This window comes from Xenopus laevis, chromosome 2L (assembly GCF_017654675.1).
Source record: "Xenopus laevis strain J_2021 chromosome 2L, Xenopus_laevis_v10.1, whole genome shotgun sequence".
NCBI classification, from domain to species: domain Eukaryota; kingdom Metazoa; phylum Chordata; class Amphibia; order Anura; family Pipidae; genus Xenopus; species Xenopus laevis.
The window spans coordinates 148,114,715-148,131,502 of record NC_054373.1 but is presented as its reverse complement, the minus strand read 5'-3'; the positions used below and the strand labels follow the sequence as shown (position 1 = coordinate 148,131,502).

At 38.4% G+C, this 16,788-nt stretch overlaps 1 protein-coding gene across 3 annotated transcripts in view; it reads right to left on the bottom strand.

Annotated features, from left to right (window-relative positions):
• Positions 1-16,788, bottom strand: part of pip4k2c.L (phosphatidylinositol-5-phosphate 4-kinase, type II, gamma L homeolog) — a 28,651-nt gene continuing 11,863 nt past the window's right edge. For 2 of the 3 annotated variants that reach the window (XM_018247468.2, XM_018247470.2), the window contains exons 4-10: positions 15,744-15,890; positions 14,058-14,204; positions 7,716-7,754; positions 7,193-7,306; positions 5,436-5,679; positions 4,461-4,564; positions 1-3,988 (exon numbers count right to left, since the gene is read on the bottom strand). In XM_018247468.2, the coding sequence (XP_018102957.1) occupies positions 3,908-3,988; positions 4,461-4,564; positions 5,436-5,679; positions 7,193-7,306; positions 7,716-7,754; positions 14,058-14,204; positions 15,744-15,890 (876 nt within the window). In that variant the 3' untranslated portion in view covers positions 1-3,907. The remainder of the gene's footprint in view (positions 3,989-4,460; positions 4,565-5,435; positions 5,680-7,192; positions 7,307-7,715; positions 7,755-14,057; positions 14,205-15,743; positions 15,891-16,788) is intronic. The other variant, XM_018247469.2, reaches the window with a different exon arrangement.

Sequence of the window (16,788 nt, the reverse complement as noted above, 5' to 3'; positions counted from 1 at the left end):
TTAGTATACAATATATTTTGCTTTATTAGCATATACATTTATCCCAGCACCTGACAGCTTGTACACAATTATACAGCTCAGAAATTCAATTGTGCATTTGCGTAAAAAATATATAAAACTGCTTATGTACAAAAGAGAATAAGGCACTTCTAAGAATGTCGAGTGATAAAATGGAAAGAGTTACTCCACATACTGAAGTTTCAAAGATCTTGCACATCCAGATAAAGCAGGAATTAGCTATTTGTACAAGGGTATTACTGATATTAAGGTATTCATTAAAGGCATAAAATATTTTAGTACAAATATGTCATTGTGAGGAAAGGCAAATGAGATCTTGGTTAATGAATAAATGCTGAAATCTTACAGTGAAAAATCATTTAGATGATTAAGAATGTATTCCGTAATCTAGATGATTGTCAAAGCGCTTATTCCTTTAGGATATTCACTCAATCACATGGGCAATATGCCACCGAAAGAATGTTATCGGCTGGCTGGATAAAGGCTTGTGTTTGGCATTGATAATAAAGCTGGCGTAGTGGTGACTACATGATCTTATATTAATATGGACTTGCAAATGAATCATTTATGTTGGGTTTAGGGAGGCATCCAGTATTGCAACTTGTTGAACAAAAGAAAGACAGGAAGGCTGCATCAATACTGCTAATAGACTGGAAAGTGCAACAGTCTTCTTTTGCAACAAAAAGCCTCCATGTCTAGCTCATTCATCCTCACTGAGGGCAGTTGATCTGTACAACACAGGTGGGCTCTGGGATGTAATGACCTGTATACAGAACAAACACAGTGGCAGGACATACTCCATTGATGGGCCAATGCCACTACTATTTCCAATGCTCACGACAAGCTATTGGGGCTTTCACTGGTAATTAGTGGGTGTGAATATAATCACGTATCCGATAACCCAGGCTGGCACTGTTGTTAGCAGAAGACTGCACCAGCCAAGGTTACTTCTCTGTGAGCACCACGTTGCCATCGTCAGGTGCGCATGTGCAGTAAAGAGATAAACTTTAAGCAAAAAAAAAAAACAACCTTTTTCACTCTACAGCACATATGCTGGCCTGGAGCAACAGAAAACGAAACATAAGATCTAGAAGTAAACTAATCACTGAGGAGTGATATTTTGATTTTAACTTTTCTTCTCCTTTAAAAAAAAAGAATAAAAAAAATATATAGTAGCATAGCACTTTTGTAGGGAAACCGATTTCCTATTAAATGGCTGATGCTATAGCTAATGCTATAAAATATAGACTTAAATAATGTAGACTTAAAGCAGTGCAATGTATATCACAAACTGCTTCACTTTTCTATATGCAGTCTAGATAGTTTAAAGGGATACGGTCAAAATTGACAATATGTCTAGCCCCATGTCAGATTTCAAAACGGAATATAAAAAAAATCTGTTTGCTCTTTTGAGAAATGGATTTCAGTGCAGAATTCTGCTGGAGCAGCACTATTAACTGATTCATTTTGGGAAAAATTTTTTTCCCCATGACAGTATCCCTTTAAAGAATGTCCCACAGGGAGAAGATAATCTAGATAGATCCTGCAGTAGATGGGTAAAGCGGCCCTGACCAAATATTGGATGTCAAAGGGAAGCTTTACCCAAAGCATCCAAAAAGCACTGCTCTAAACTCTTCTACAAAAGGCCACAGTTCTATTGTGTATCTTTCTTGAAGTTAATTAAAAAGCAGCTGCCACCTAACAGAAAACTAAAAGAGGTGCAGTAATCCCGCCCATTTTGATGGCACAGACCTGCTGCTAGGCTCACCTATTATCCATAAATGGTTTACCAGGTCCAGAAGCACTCCAGAAAAATTAACACTTAGGGGATTATGTAAAAAACGCCCAGGAGCAGTAACCCATAGCAGCCAATCAGAAGGCAGCATTTACTGGTAACCTGTTTAAAAGCAAGAATCCTATAGGTTAAGGGTTACTGCTACTGGGCAAACTTAGTGCCTTTTAATACATACCCCCCTTATTACTGTAGAGAGGGAATTTTGCTATTCTCCAGTAGGAAGAGAGGGAAAAAAACTAATCTTCCTCATGGAACACATGAAACCTCCAGTGAAAAGCCACTCATGTAAAGCACTCACAGTCACCAATTACTCTTAATCCCGGCCAGGGTAATAGAAGGATCACAAGTTGCATATCTATACGATAAATACCAGTTATTACCTAAAGTCTTTTTACAGAGGACATTTCTGGGAAAAACTGGTCATTTTAAGAGGGGTTTTTACCAGAGGAGGCTACAGTGCAAATGGTTATGTTCCAAAAGGACATACATTTTAGGTTAAATATAACATGCCAATTAAGCAATGAAGTAAAAGAATATTAGAAACCCACATCATCTTTTCTTACTTATATAACCTGAGGTTCATGGTTTATAAGAAATAACCCACTCTCACTTAGATCAATAGGACTCTGATTAGTAATGTTCCCTTAAAATGAGGAAAAGTAGAATTGCATACCTTGTAAGCCCTTGTAATCTCTCTGGCAGCACGCCAGCATTGCTGGAGTGAAATGTTTGAGAATAAATAGGAAAAGCATGTAAACACAAAGCTGTGTCTTTGAAAATCCTTTTATAAAAAATAACGTACTAGAGAGAAAAATAAGAACCTTATTTAGGGCACAAAGGAGATGATTAAAGCTCATGTGGCTATGACAGTCCTTTTACTAGAGGCCTTTATAAACAAAATAAATTCAAATGACTACACTCTCACTTAATAAAGGGACACACCAAAAACAGCAAACCTCGTGTTTAACCTAAGCAAAATAAATCATCAAGCTAAGCCCAAGGTGTGAGTTTTTTTATACTTATCCAAAAGATGAAACTTAATTTGTTTAAAAAAAAAAAAAAAAACGCAGATTTAAAGGAGAACTATCTTACATACTAAAATGTACTGTACCTAGCGCAGAGGCTTTATTGCTTTATAACATTAATGATCCAGCCCCTCAAAAATGTTCACAGCCATTCCCAATCTTGGACCTTTTTAGACCATCTTGAGCGTGTCAGTGGCATCACACATGCTCAGTGTGTCTGGGCTGCGGTTGACTAGGTAAGTTTAGGGGTCTTCAGGAATTATCAAAGCATTAGAAGAACATAAGTTTAAATCAGTAGCTGATGCTAAAGGGCTAATTATTAATTAATGTGGGTGCGGTTCACACTGGTCTCCATGCTAATACTGTGAATTAATTATTATTGTGAACTTGATATATACTAGCATAGGAGGTGCATGTTGGGCAATTGGATTTTGCATGTGCTATAAATCAGCAGAAAAGGTAGGGAGTTACTGCGGGTATTTCAGAGGCACAGATCTTCAATGATAAAAGGATGTGGTGACTTTGGACTGGTACAGAAGCCCAAAACACAAGTTGTAACATGTCCAGACCAATTCTTTACTGTGCTTTAGTTCTTCTTTAATGCTTTACTAATCTTATCTACTACTATTTACTAATCTGCTAAAAATAAATTATTTTTTATCTTGTAACAGTGTTATTGGGGGATGAGCAATACAGTCTCTAAGTCTGCCTACAGTGTTACCATCAATATGGATTCTTATGTGTTCCTTGCGTTAGAATTATATGTTACAGTAAAAGAGGTATTCAAGTTCAGCACATTAGCATAAATACGCAGATCATTGGACTCTCTCTAGTGTTGTTTAATTCAGATTCCTGTGACTATACTAAATTCCTGTAATGTAATTGTACAGTGTTTAGTATTATGAAGGAAATCAATGCAAACCAGTGATCAACTTTACCAATTGTGCTTGTTAATAAATGTATACAGTGAAAATTCTGTGCCCTTCCTGGATGCTGGATTATAGAAATGAGAGAAGACAATAGGCTCTCATTGTTTTTCTCTGTTATCCCCTTTGTGTCTGTTGATGGATTAGGCAAAGATATTTGTGACAAACTCCAGGAATCTTTTTCCATACTGGTCAGGATGCACTGTGGAAATCTCTGCTCCAGCCTAGAAAATACAATAAACATGTTAGGATATATGGCTATAACAGATATCATCAATGTACCTGCATTGGGGCTTTTACACAGGGGCATTTCTTTGTGCAATTCCTTGCAGTGGACCATCACGCATTCCCATGTCAAGGAACCGCCAAAGCTTCCCTGCAGCAGAGTGAGCACAAACTCATTAAAAGCAACAGGCTGCCGTAACTTCTGTATTCCCCTGCAGTGGAACACGTGTAAGAACGACTGTGTACGGTATAATAGCCCTAATTTAGCAACAGCAGTAATGAGGAATTTGGGCTTTTATGGGACTAAATCAGCAGGTTCACCTATACAAATCTATGAGCAATACAGTGCGACTGACAATATTTAAACACATCTTGAATTGCATTCCAAGACTGTGGATGTTTTATGTTCATATAAATGGCTCACTCCAATTGAAACACTTTTAACATACAAGATATAAAAAAATGAATTACCCCATGCTTTACAGTTTTTGCTGCATGTGCTGCTTTCTTCTTGGCATCATAATGTGTGAGAATATCAATCAGGCCCATAAAATAAACTTCCTTCTGTGGAGCACCTGAACGTCAGAAAACAGAATTAGTCCATATTCAATTACTAAAGCGGAAAAACAACCTGCTGACTAAGGAGGGAGACAAAGATCCACAATACTGTGATTTTAGTTACAAGAATTAATGTACCAACCTATTACTAAATACAATATACATCACATATAAGCAACTTACACAAGAATGTCACCTTGTTGGAGAAAGAAAAAAAAAAAGAGCCTGCTCATGGTCACAAGTGTTTTCTTTACAGTATTACAGGTGTCATCATCATTTATTTATATAGCTCCAGGAAATTACGCAGCGTTTTACATTTATTTATGTCAAGCTAACATTTAATAGCAGTATTCGTCCTTTTTTCAACTGAGCTTATGTTAAGACTTTTTGGGCACCAAATAATGGTTTACTGCAACTTTATAAAATAAACATACATGATTTTTCTCTTTAAGAGGAAACCATCTTATATGGTAATTTCCCTGCCAAAACCATCCCTTCTTCCAAGGTATTTAAATGTAGCCATGGATTATGAGACTTGTATCTTATCTATTTTATCAACTGGCCAAAACATCCAGTCTAAATTCTTCCTTCCCTCCATACAGATTGGATGCATTACAGGACTGGCAGTGACTGACTTCATCTCAATGAACTGATGAACAGTTCAGAAACACTTTTAAAAGCAGATGCAAGGCCGTCAATTCTTTGCTGCCATACATCACTTCCTGTTGCTTATGTCTACAAACACAAAAATACATATATGTATTGGAATTAAATGTTCACCTTTTAATGTAATGTAATTGCAACTAATTAAGATTTTGTTAAAAGGTGTGTGTATGCTGCCCCAGTAAGGCCCTTAAAAGAAAAAACCCAGCTTCACAGAATACTTACTGTCTGAGCTCTTGATGGCATATACATCGATGATGGGCTCAAATTCCCCAGGGCCCAATGGTTTATGAGAGTTCAGGTAACCGGCAATGCCTTCAGGAGATGTTCCATATGATCCAACATGTGGAGAACATTCATTTTCAGCATTTTCCTCTTCCAATTCCTCCTCTTCTTCTTGCTCAGCCCGGAAAACTTCATGGATTCCCAGCAGCAGACTATAATCCATGAGCTTTAACTGTACTAGAAACTAGTACATTGTAAAAAAAAAAAAACAGATTACAAGTGCAACATTATTTTCAAAAAAGTTCCAAACTTAAAAAAAAAAAAAAACAGAGCACTTTATGCTAAGCTACCAACATAGCTTAAATTGCCAGTGCCTAAGGAACTAAGTGTTTGCAGTAAGATGCTCATTTTAAGAAAAAAACAGACAAAATCAGGAAACCAACAAATAAGAAAGTAACCCCTTGTAACTAAGTTAATAGCTCTTACAGGCTACCCAAAACCTGACATGGGGACATAAATTAAGCAAAAATATTCATATTAACAATGACAAGTTATTGTTTCAGGTGATCATTTGCTGGAACCCTTGTTTGGAGACGCTTTAAACATTTCAAATGCAAAATAAAGCCCTGCCTCCGTCCTTATTATGAATGCAAAAATCAAAACAAAAGGAATATAGAAAGTAATATCTGAAGGCCATTTATAAACCAGTCCATCTAAGGCCAAATGACCAATATGGTAAAAGGGGCAAAGCCTGTCACTACTGTGCTATGTGCTAAGGGGCTGACCTTTTTTTTGACCATCTGCAGTCATGCTGCATTCTGCCAACTATAGCCAATGGCAACTATATGTTCTCCTGAGTCACAGCGTGGCCTGAAAATTAGCAGCTAGGTTAATTTCTATGTTAATATAAGTGTTCAGACAGCGGTTTTATTTGGTAGGGAGGGAGTCCGGCACTGCTCCCACACCCTTCCCACTGGCTGTAATAGAAAGATCTTTACAGAAGTTGGTAGGACTGTCTGCTGTACTTACAGAAAGGGGAATTATTTTTATATATTGCTTTTCTCACATGGAACTCTCACTTTATAGCAAGAAAGGCAGCCATTTTAGGAGGGTTATTTACTAAACTCTGAATGGAAAAATCACGATAAATGTGATTTTTTTTTATAAAAACGGAATTTTAAAAAATCATGAAATTTTCAGAATTTATTAAACCCCGAGGATGGAAAAGTCAGAATCAGAAAATCCGGCATCTCAGACCTGTTGAGGTTGCATATAAGTCAATGGGATATTTTTTGATGTACGTTGGGTTCGTGCAATATCCCAAAGTTTTGGGCAAAAAACATAAGAAATCTGAATTTTCTGGTGAAAAAATCTGAAAAATGTTGAAAAACTGATTTTTTCGAATAAAGCAAATTTTTGGTAAAATGTAATAGTAAATAAGGGTAAAAAACCAGATTGGATTTGATCAGTTTGCAGCACAAAATGTTGAGATAAAATCAGACTTTGATAAATAACCCACTAAGTGTGCTGGGGTAGCAGGATATAGTGACTTGTCCAGGCTCACAAGGAATCAAACAAAGGTCTCCAACTAGAGATCCCACATTAAAGACTGATGCCTAAAGCGCACAGTTCTATAGAACTTCTCTAATGTTAAAAATGAATTCAGTTTGCAGAGATAATAGCTTTATGAACAATTATTTAGTGAGGGTGTTTTTGCACCCAAAAATATATTTGCTTAGTAAACAAAAATGACATACGTCTACATCACGCTTCAGTTTCTCCATAAAATTTCTCTTTTGCTCTTCATCCACATATACTTTCTGGCTCTTGTTTAAAAAATCTATATCTTTTAAAGTTGGCAATTCTTTTACCTTAAAAAAAGGAAAAGAACAAATTAAAGGGAAAATAAAGTGAAATCTATAGCCAGGAATATGTTCCATTTCACAAATGAAACCAATCTGTAGGCCAATGTAAAAAAATGAAAAGTAAAAAAAATGAAAATGGCACTACCATATAATTCAACCGCACATGGGCACCTCTAGTTCATATTCATTAAATACAATCCTCAATAGACTGTACAGGGGAGAAAAAGGGAAAAAATAGAAATATTAACATTTCTATGAATATTTACTGCTATTACATTTTATGGCAAAATACATCACATGCTACAGGCACCAAAGAAAGAACTTAGCACAAGACAAAATTACATTATGCAAATCAACGCAATTACATTTAGAATTCCCAACAGGGAAACAGAGAAAAACAAAAAGCTGATTATACCTTTTCTTTATCACTAGCTTCCCGGGATACCAGTGAACCCTGGAAATAAAAAGAAAAATATAAAGCAGAACATAACAGCCTTCTGTTCCATATTATATAGTTACATAGTTAAACTGGGTTGAAAAAAGACAAAGTCCATCAAGTTCAACCCCTCCAAATGAAAACCCAGCATTCATACACACAGTCCTCCCTACTTTTAATTAAATTCTATATACCCATACCTATACTAACTATAGAGTTTAGTATCACAATAGCCTTTCATATTATGTCTGTCCAAAAAATCATCCAAGCTATTCTTAAAGGCATTAACTGAATCAGCCATCACAACATCACCCGGCAGTGCATTCCACAACCTCACTGACCTCACTGTAAAGAACCACCTACGTTGCCTCAAATTAAATTAAAACTATCTTTTCTTCTAGTCTGAAGGGGTGGCCTCTGGTACGGTGATCCACTTTATGGGTAAAAAGGTCCCCTATTTGTCTATAATGTCCTCTAATGTACTTGTAAAGTTTAGTCATGTCCCCTCACATGCGCCTTTTTTCCAGAGAAAACAACCCCAACCTTGACAGTCTCCCCTCATAAATTTAAATCTTCCATCCCTCTAACCAATTTAGTTGCACATCTCTGCACCCTCTCCAGCTCATTTATATCCCTCTTAAGGACTGGAGTCCAAAACTGCACTGCATACTCCAGATGAGGCCTCACCAGGGACCTTTAAAGAGGCATAATTATGTTTTCATCCCTTGAGTGAATGCCCTGTAGGGACCTATAGGATCTACTAGGCTCCTATAGAGTTAATCCCCTACCTTTCCTTAAGTTCTCTTTTCCCTTGTTATTGGGCCAAGCCCTTCTAACTGGTAAAGTGTAACATCTACACCTATTGGACAAAGAGTGTAATGACACTCCCCTGCCACACTGCTATATAGTGTTGTGTAGGGAGTGGCCTCTTCCTCTTTGGCTCCTGGTGTCTGTGCTGCTAGGTGTTTCCCATTAAGCCTGGGATCACCAAGGCCCCAGTAAGCCATTTACCCCAAAGGGACCTGTACCTTTGGTGCTGAAGTCTGGAACCAGGCAATCCCGTGAACAAGGATTAGTTATCATTAGGGCAGATTCTGTAATAGTCTCTCTAGGAGAGAGAAATAGCCAGATTTATGTAGTATGAGCAGTTGTATGCTCCATCAAGGAGAATAGCAGGGAGTAGCCTCCCAAAGGCTTCTAAGGTGCCTTTAGTGTAGGGAACTCAGTGATAGGGAATTCAGTTTAGCAGAGTAGGGATGTAGCGAACGTCGGAAAAAATGTTCGAACATATTCGCGAACTTGCGTCAAAAATGCGAACGGTTCGCGAACGTCGCGAACCCCATAGACTTCAATGGGAAGGCGAATTTTAAAAGCTAGAAAAGACATTTCTGGCCAGAAAAATGATTTTAAAGTTGTTTAAAGGGTGCAACGACCTGGACAGTGGCATGCCAGAGGGGGATCAAGGGCAAAAATGTATCTGAAAAATACATTGTTGACACAGCGCTGCGTTTTGTGCTGTAAAGGGCAGAAATCACACTACGTCACTCAGGTGATGTTTCTGGACACGGAATGGGAAAAAGCTCACACAGCTAGGTGGCACTTGGTTAAAGACTGGGCAAACAATGCCTGCAAGGGCAACGTATACAGTAGTGGATACAGAATATATTATTGCTGCTGTAAAAACATCACTCAGGTGATGTTTACGGACACGGAATTATTATTGTTATTTAGACAGAATGTGAAAAAGCTCACACAGCTAGGTGGCACTTGCATACCTCCCAACTGTCCCTCTTTTGACCACTCAACCCCCTGTCCCTCTTTTGTACTGGAAAGCCCCTCTTTTCTCTGCACTGAACAGCCAGAAAAAAACCAGTTTCTAACTTAATTGGCTTTTGGCAGAGAGCTCAGAACAGCTAACAGGTGCAAATAAGATACTTTGTAACAATTTTGACTCTGGTTGGTGCTGGTAGTGGTGAACTACTAGGAGGAGCAGCACACCAGTCCCACTCCCCAACACAGCTAGACTAATAGCACTGGGCTCTTATAGTAGCAAAGTAAAAAAACAAAAAATAAAATAAAAGCAGTCCTTACAAGGACTATTGGGTTACAGGCAGCAGTCAGCAGATGAGATCAGCAGCAGTGCCCACAGCAGCTACATACAGAGCACTGCAGTAGAAGGTAGATTACTAGCCAGCAAAGCTACCTAACCTAAAATGTCCCTCAAATCCCTGCAGAGTTCTGTCCCTACAATACAGAGCAGTATCAAGTAGATTACTAGCCAGCAAAGTTACTATCAACTGTCCCTCAAAACACTAACAGCTCTCTCCCTACACTAGCTCTTCCAAGCACACACAGGCAGAATGAAAAAACGCTGCAGGGCTTCAGTTTATATATGGAAGGGGAGTGGTCCAGGGGGTATGGGGGTGGTCCAGGAGGGAGAGCTTCCTGATTGGCTGCCATGTATCTGCTGGTCTGGGGTGAGAGGTCAAAAATAAGCGCCAGCTAAGGCGAACCCAAATTGGCGAACTTCGCGAACATTCGGCGGACGCGAACGGTCGATGTTCGCGCGAATTAGTTTGCGGGCGAACAGTCCGCGACATCCCTATAGCAGAGCACTGCCTGACCCCTACTTGATCGATCCTGTTTCACATTGGTCACTGGTCTTTGAGAGTGAGATATTCTTCCTACTGTTTGACTTGAGGAGTGACATCTGTACATGCTGCATCATCATCAATGCTATCCTTTCTCCTCTGTGATATGCTAACTTCTACTACAGCTCCTGCGTGAGTAAACCTGTGGTCAATTGTCTTTGCATATTCTGTTCAATAAACCATCTCACCTGTTTTACTGCATAAAGAACCTCCTGGCGTCCAATTTATCTATTATTAACACTAATTAGCCTGTGGGTTGTAGTTTTACACCATCTTAAAGGGGAAGCTTCCATTTAGCGAAGGCTCCACCCTGAGTGTAGTTTCACAGTGTAACCCATGCTCATACACTAGCTGGACACTCTTAACCCCTAATTGGGGGATAGGCCAAGAAAGCATTACAGCCTTTTTTTATGCAAGACAGAACTTTGTTTTAGTAGCCACAGAATGACACTGCCCAGAATTAGACAACTTGTTATCTACAAAAACCCCTAGATCCTTCTCATTTAAGGAAACTCCCAACACACTGCCATTTAGTGTATAACTTGCATTTATATTATTTTTGCTAAAGTTCATAACCTTGCATTTATCAACATTGAACCTCATTTTCCAGTTTGCTGCCCAGTTTCCCAACTTAGACAAATCACTCTGCAAAGTGGCAGCATCCTGCATGGAACCTATAGTTCTGCACTATTTAGTATCATCTGCAAAAATAGAAACGGTACTTTCAATGCCCACCTCCAGGTCATTAATAAACAAGTTGAAAAGCAAGGGACCTAGTACAGAGCCCTGTGGTACTCCACTAACAACACTGGTCCAATTAGAAAATGTTCCATTTACCACCACTCTTTGTAGCCAGTTCTCTATCCAGGTACAAATACTATGTTCCAGGCCAACATTCCTTAATTTAACCAGTAACCTTTTGTGTGGCACTCTATCAAATGCTTTAGCAAAGTCTTAGTAAATCACATCCACTGGGATCCCAGAATTGAGGTCCCTGCTTACCTTCTCATAAAAAGAAATTAAGTTAGTCTGGCAAGATCTAAAACCATGCTGGCACACACTCATAGTATTATGATGTGCTATCAAGTCCTGTATCTTATCCTTTATTAACCCTTCGAAAAGCTTTCCTACCACGGACGTCAGACTAACTGGCTTATAGTTTTGAGGCTGAGAACGGGATCCTTTTTTTTCTATGCCAGACCTCAATGAATCCTGAAAAATTAAGTAAAGAGGTTTGGTAATCACAGAGCTAAGCTCACTAATTACCCTGGGATGAATACCACTTGGCCCCGGACATTTGTTAATCTTAACATGTTCTAGTCTCTTTTGAATTTCCTTATGTGTGAGCCATGCATCATTAGTTGTATTACTGGAATTGGGACTATTAAGAAGGAAACCTACATTTGTGTAGACAGACGCAGAATCTGCGCTTTTATTTTGTTTTCATCAACCAGCTGACCCCCCTCTGATACTAAAGGTCCCACCCCTTCCTGCTTCATTTTTTTACTATTAACATATTTAAAAAATAATTTTGGATTTTTTTTAGTGCTTGCTGCAATATCCTTTTCCATATCAATTTCAGCTTGCCTTATAGCTTCTTTGCATGCTTTATTGGCTTCTTTGTACCTTATAAATGATTCGGCTGTCCCAGCTAACTTGAAAGCCTTAAAAGCACGTATTTTCTTACCCACATCATCACCAACACTTCTATTGAACCAAAAAGGTTTTGCTTTGCAAAAACTTTCCTTGCTTACAAGTGGAATATACTGACGTATATTTATTAAGCAGCATTTTAAAGACTTCCCATTTTTTTCTGTGTTTAACCCTGTGAAAAGCATTTCCCACTTAATATGTTACAGAGATGCCCTTATACTGTCAAAAGTTTGCATGTCTGAAATTTAGTGTTTTAGTTACTCCCTTATAGAATTGCTTCTGCAACAAAATCTCAAAGGAGACCATGTTATGATCACTAATCCCTAAATGCTCACCCACACAAATATTAGAGATGAGTTCAGTATTATTAGTTATTACAAGGTCCAAAAGAGAGTTATTCCTAGTAGGTTCTTGAACGAGCTGGAATAAAAAGTTGTCATTCAGCATATTTACAAACCTACTAGCTTTTTCTGTCTTGGCAACCCCATTACCCCAGTCAATGTCTGGATAATTGAAGTCACCCATAGCAACAACTTGCTGTGAAGCCGCTGGTATCTGCAAGAGTAGCTGGGCTTCAAACTCGTCACTTATACGAGGTAGTTTATAGCATACACCAATGATAATTCTCTTTCTAACCTTTTGCCCAGTCAAAATCTATACCCAGAGGGATTCTACACCCTCACCAGTGGCAGCTATGGTTATTTCTTTAGTGCGTGGCTTTATTTCAGGCTTTACATACAAACATCCCTCTGTCCCTCCTAAAAAGGGTGTAACCATTTAAATTCACAATCAAGTCACATGTTTCATCCCACCAGGTCTCAGTGATACCAATTATATCATTTTTTTATAAAGTAGATTCAGTCAGTACTAGATGGAATATTCACGGATAATCTAGAACTAAATGCATATGTACATACAGTATAAGGGTCTGTTCCAAAGACACAATGTACAATTATTTATGGAAAACTGCTGGTAATGAGAGTAATGCACCGACCTAAAGGTTCAGCATTTCTAGAACAGTAATAATTCAGGCCTTCAAAGTTGTGTTCAGGGGGTCACCATCTCGGATTTTGTTAGGAGTGTCAGGAACACTGTACATGCTGTGGACAGTTGTTGAGAAGCTAAACTTAGTGGTTGTTGCAAATCGTCAAGCAGAATATTAGGTTTGCCCACCACAGAAGCTGATGCTACAGGGCGGATTATTAAATTCTGATGCTAGTTGTGCTGGTTTCAGAGGTACTGTGTAACATGAATCTGAATGAAGCCTTGTATTGTTAGCTTTCGGGTAGGTCGAAACATTAGTCTTCATTCTTGTAATAAAACATTTTTCCTTCTTGATCGGGATAGATAGATGATAGATGATGGATAGAGCTATAGAGCGCATCTGTCCTTAAAGGGGTTGATTGCCTTTGAGTTGGAACTAACCATAAACTGCACAGGGTCCCAATTTGTGGTTCTGGCTAAAAGGATAAAGGGCAAGCCAACCCCATAATAAAAATTTGCCTAATAACAGAAAACATAATTCAAAGCAACTTTAGTACATATTCATTACAAATATTCTATGAAGTTTAAGTTATTTGTATATGTATTGCTATTGAAAGCAGTTTTTGTCTGTCCTTTTCTATTCTGTTGATATAATATAAGATAAGGCAGCTGATTTAACAGAGCTGTCTTTGCTGGGGAACTAAAACTTTTGCAACATTGTTTAAAAAGTAACAACCAGGAATTAAGCAAATGCTGCTTTTACTAGCAATTGGTTTAAAAGCACTGAACATTTTTAATGAATGTATATTGAAAAGTTGCTAAATATTACGTTTTCTTTTATGAGGCACATTTTTATTTTGGGGTTGACTTGCCCTTTAAGAATCACTGATTATACAATCACAGACTCTGGAACTGTAAGGGACTACAATAGTTTTAAGAAAAAGAGTAAGAGGGAAAAATGAAATAAGTACAAAATGAAACAGTGGTTGTAATATGCTATACAGGGCAATATGTAGAAGACAAAAATATTCACCTTTAGATCATACTTCCGGTGAACAGTCAGTCTGTGACTAAACATATTCCTCATGACTATTATATAAGAATCTTCATTGTCCACGCTCAAACGGTACATCCCCAAAAACTGAGGCAGCAGAGTGTTGCCATGACATTTCACTATATGCTGGCAAAACAAGAGAAATCACATCAGAAATCATCCTTAAAAGATTCTAAATGATGATGAATAGTAAATATTGCACTGCAGCTGAATGACCTATACACTTTTAGCGGAGGGCAGTCAAAACTCACTTTAGTCTTATTGCTGCTCATTTGTATGGAGGGAATGAAGGCACAACCTGATGTTCAAACCCCTTTAGGGCAGATTCAGACGAGAAGATTCAGGGAGATTAGTCATCCTCATGAGGCAACTTCAGACAACTTTGGAAAATGAAGTGCTTTGAGTGCCGGTGATTTAGATTCTAGCTGGCGGGGAGGCGATATGTCGCAGGGCGACTAAATCTCCCTGAATCTTCTCGTCTGTCTTTGCCCTTACTGCTGAAAACATTTGGTTTTTTAAAGAAAATGCTATTGGGTATCTGGGGACAACATAGATAGGCTTATTTTAAAGAAATCAAAAAGCCATTAAAGGGGTTGTTCACCTTCAAACAACTAGTTGTTTTCAGATAGATCACCAGAAATAACGACTGTAGTTGTTTTCAGATAGATCACCAGAACGCGACTTTTTCCAATTACATTCTATTTTCTATGTGTCACCGTTTTTCAATATTGAATTGTAAAATGTAATTTTTCACCTTCTAAGGCAGCTCTGGGAGGGGGTCACTGACCCTTTGTCCCTGCTTAGCAGAATCTCTGGGTTTCATTACAGGCAGCTGTTAGAATTGATACAATAGTTGCTAATACTCCAGAGATGCTGCAGAGAAATGTATCAACTGCATGTTGCAAAATTGTAACAGTTTAGGTCGGATCTGCACCTGAATTACTGAGCTGCCAGACAAACACCAGAGACAGGGACATTCAACTTTAAACTAAGATTTTGGAAAAACAGTAAAAATTAAATAATAGAAAGTAACTGAAAAAGTTATTTCTGAGGAACAATTTGAAAAAAAAAAAAAACCCTTTAAAGAAGTAAGAAATACTCATTTGTTGAAATAAAAGTCATGAGAGGTCAGCGTTCAAACGAACAACAGAAAAACTCAGGTAAAAAGCAGCGACATGTACATTATTGGAGAAATAAAGTAGTTTTGTGCTGGTAGTGTGACACTCATTGGTGAGGTTTCATGTAAGAGGCAGATGAAGGGGTCCACATACAACATATTCAGCTATATTCTTGCTGGCCATACATGTAAAGATCTTTAAAAGATCTTTTCTTTATCGCGAGACCACGATTATCTCAAAAGATTGTTTAAATGTACGATGTGTCCATCAACTAAAAATACCATTTCAGGTGATATTGCCAGGAAAACGGAAGGGTAGCTGCCTGCTTGGCCCTGCAAACATAGATAAATTGCACTGGGACCGATAAAGATTGTTTAACCTGGCCGATCAATTTTCTGACAGATGTCGGACGAAAAATCGTACAATGTACGATCGTTCAAATCCCACTAATTTCACGATAATTTGACGGATTGGTCGGATTTCGCTAAAATCGGTCGTTCCGCAAAGAAAGATCTTTGCGTATATGGGGACCATTAAATATACTTACCTGGTGATAATGAGAGAGAATATTGTGCATATCTGCAACATCCTCACTAGAAATCTCTTTAATGACCAATGTTTTATCATAGGAGAGAAGAAAGCGACCATCGTGGCCTTCACTTTCACAGTATGGGGAACTCCTTGTCAGTGATGCCTGGGGGAAAAAAACATATCTACTTCAGGAGTTATACTTTCATATAGATCTTCTAATACTTCCATGTAGGTCTTCTACAGGAATGTTTGGAAACAGATACCATCATCCGCCACATGAAAACAAATAATGGGAAAGTGGTGCTCGCCACTAATTTTTTAAAACCCCGCCGAATGGTTTTAAAAATTAGCGGTGAGCACAACTTTCCCTTTTTTGTTATAGTTATACAGGAGCAGTGACCAGCTCCATGTTGTAGCTCCCACCCTTCCCAGCTATAGTCAGGTGATCCCACTGGTGTCTAATAAAAGGGCAGCCAAGTTTGGGAGTTTTACTTTGAAAGCAGCAAGTAAGTTGCAGGCAAAACTTAGTCCCTTTGTAAAATGTATAATGAAGCAATAGAATTCTTAAAGGACAAGGAAACTCTGTTTTTACTCACAACATCATTGTAAAGTGCACTTTCCCCCCTCCTCGATCGCTAGAAATACCTTCTCTGTTCTTTGCAATCCCTGTGTGCATCGTATAGCTTCATTTGATGTTCGTGTCCACCATTTTGGGCTGGTGCGCGCCACCAACTACGTCCTTACTGATTTTCTGCGCATGCGTCAATATTGACAGAGCATAACATTAGATGTGGTGGACAAGCATCGGAAGCGCGCGCTGCTGTCAATCTTAATAAAGAATCACTACAAGGTTTCTCTTAACCTTCTCTGAAATAGCATATTGCTTATATAATAAAAAGCAGCTGTAGTTTCTGTGTTTCTGTGTGTGTGCTTCATCTCTAAACTCCCTCTTGAAGCTGTGCTGCTACATTATTATGATTAGGAAGCGGTGGAGGCTGCTTCTTCACCAGATAAGCCTCTGTCAGGATACATTACTTTTAGTAACATAACATACCAAAGTA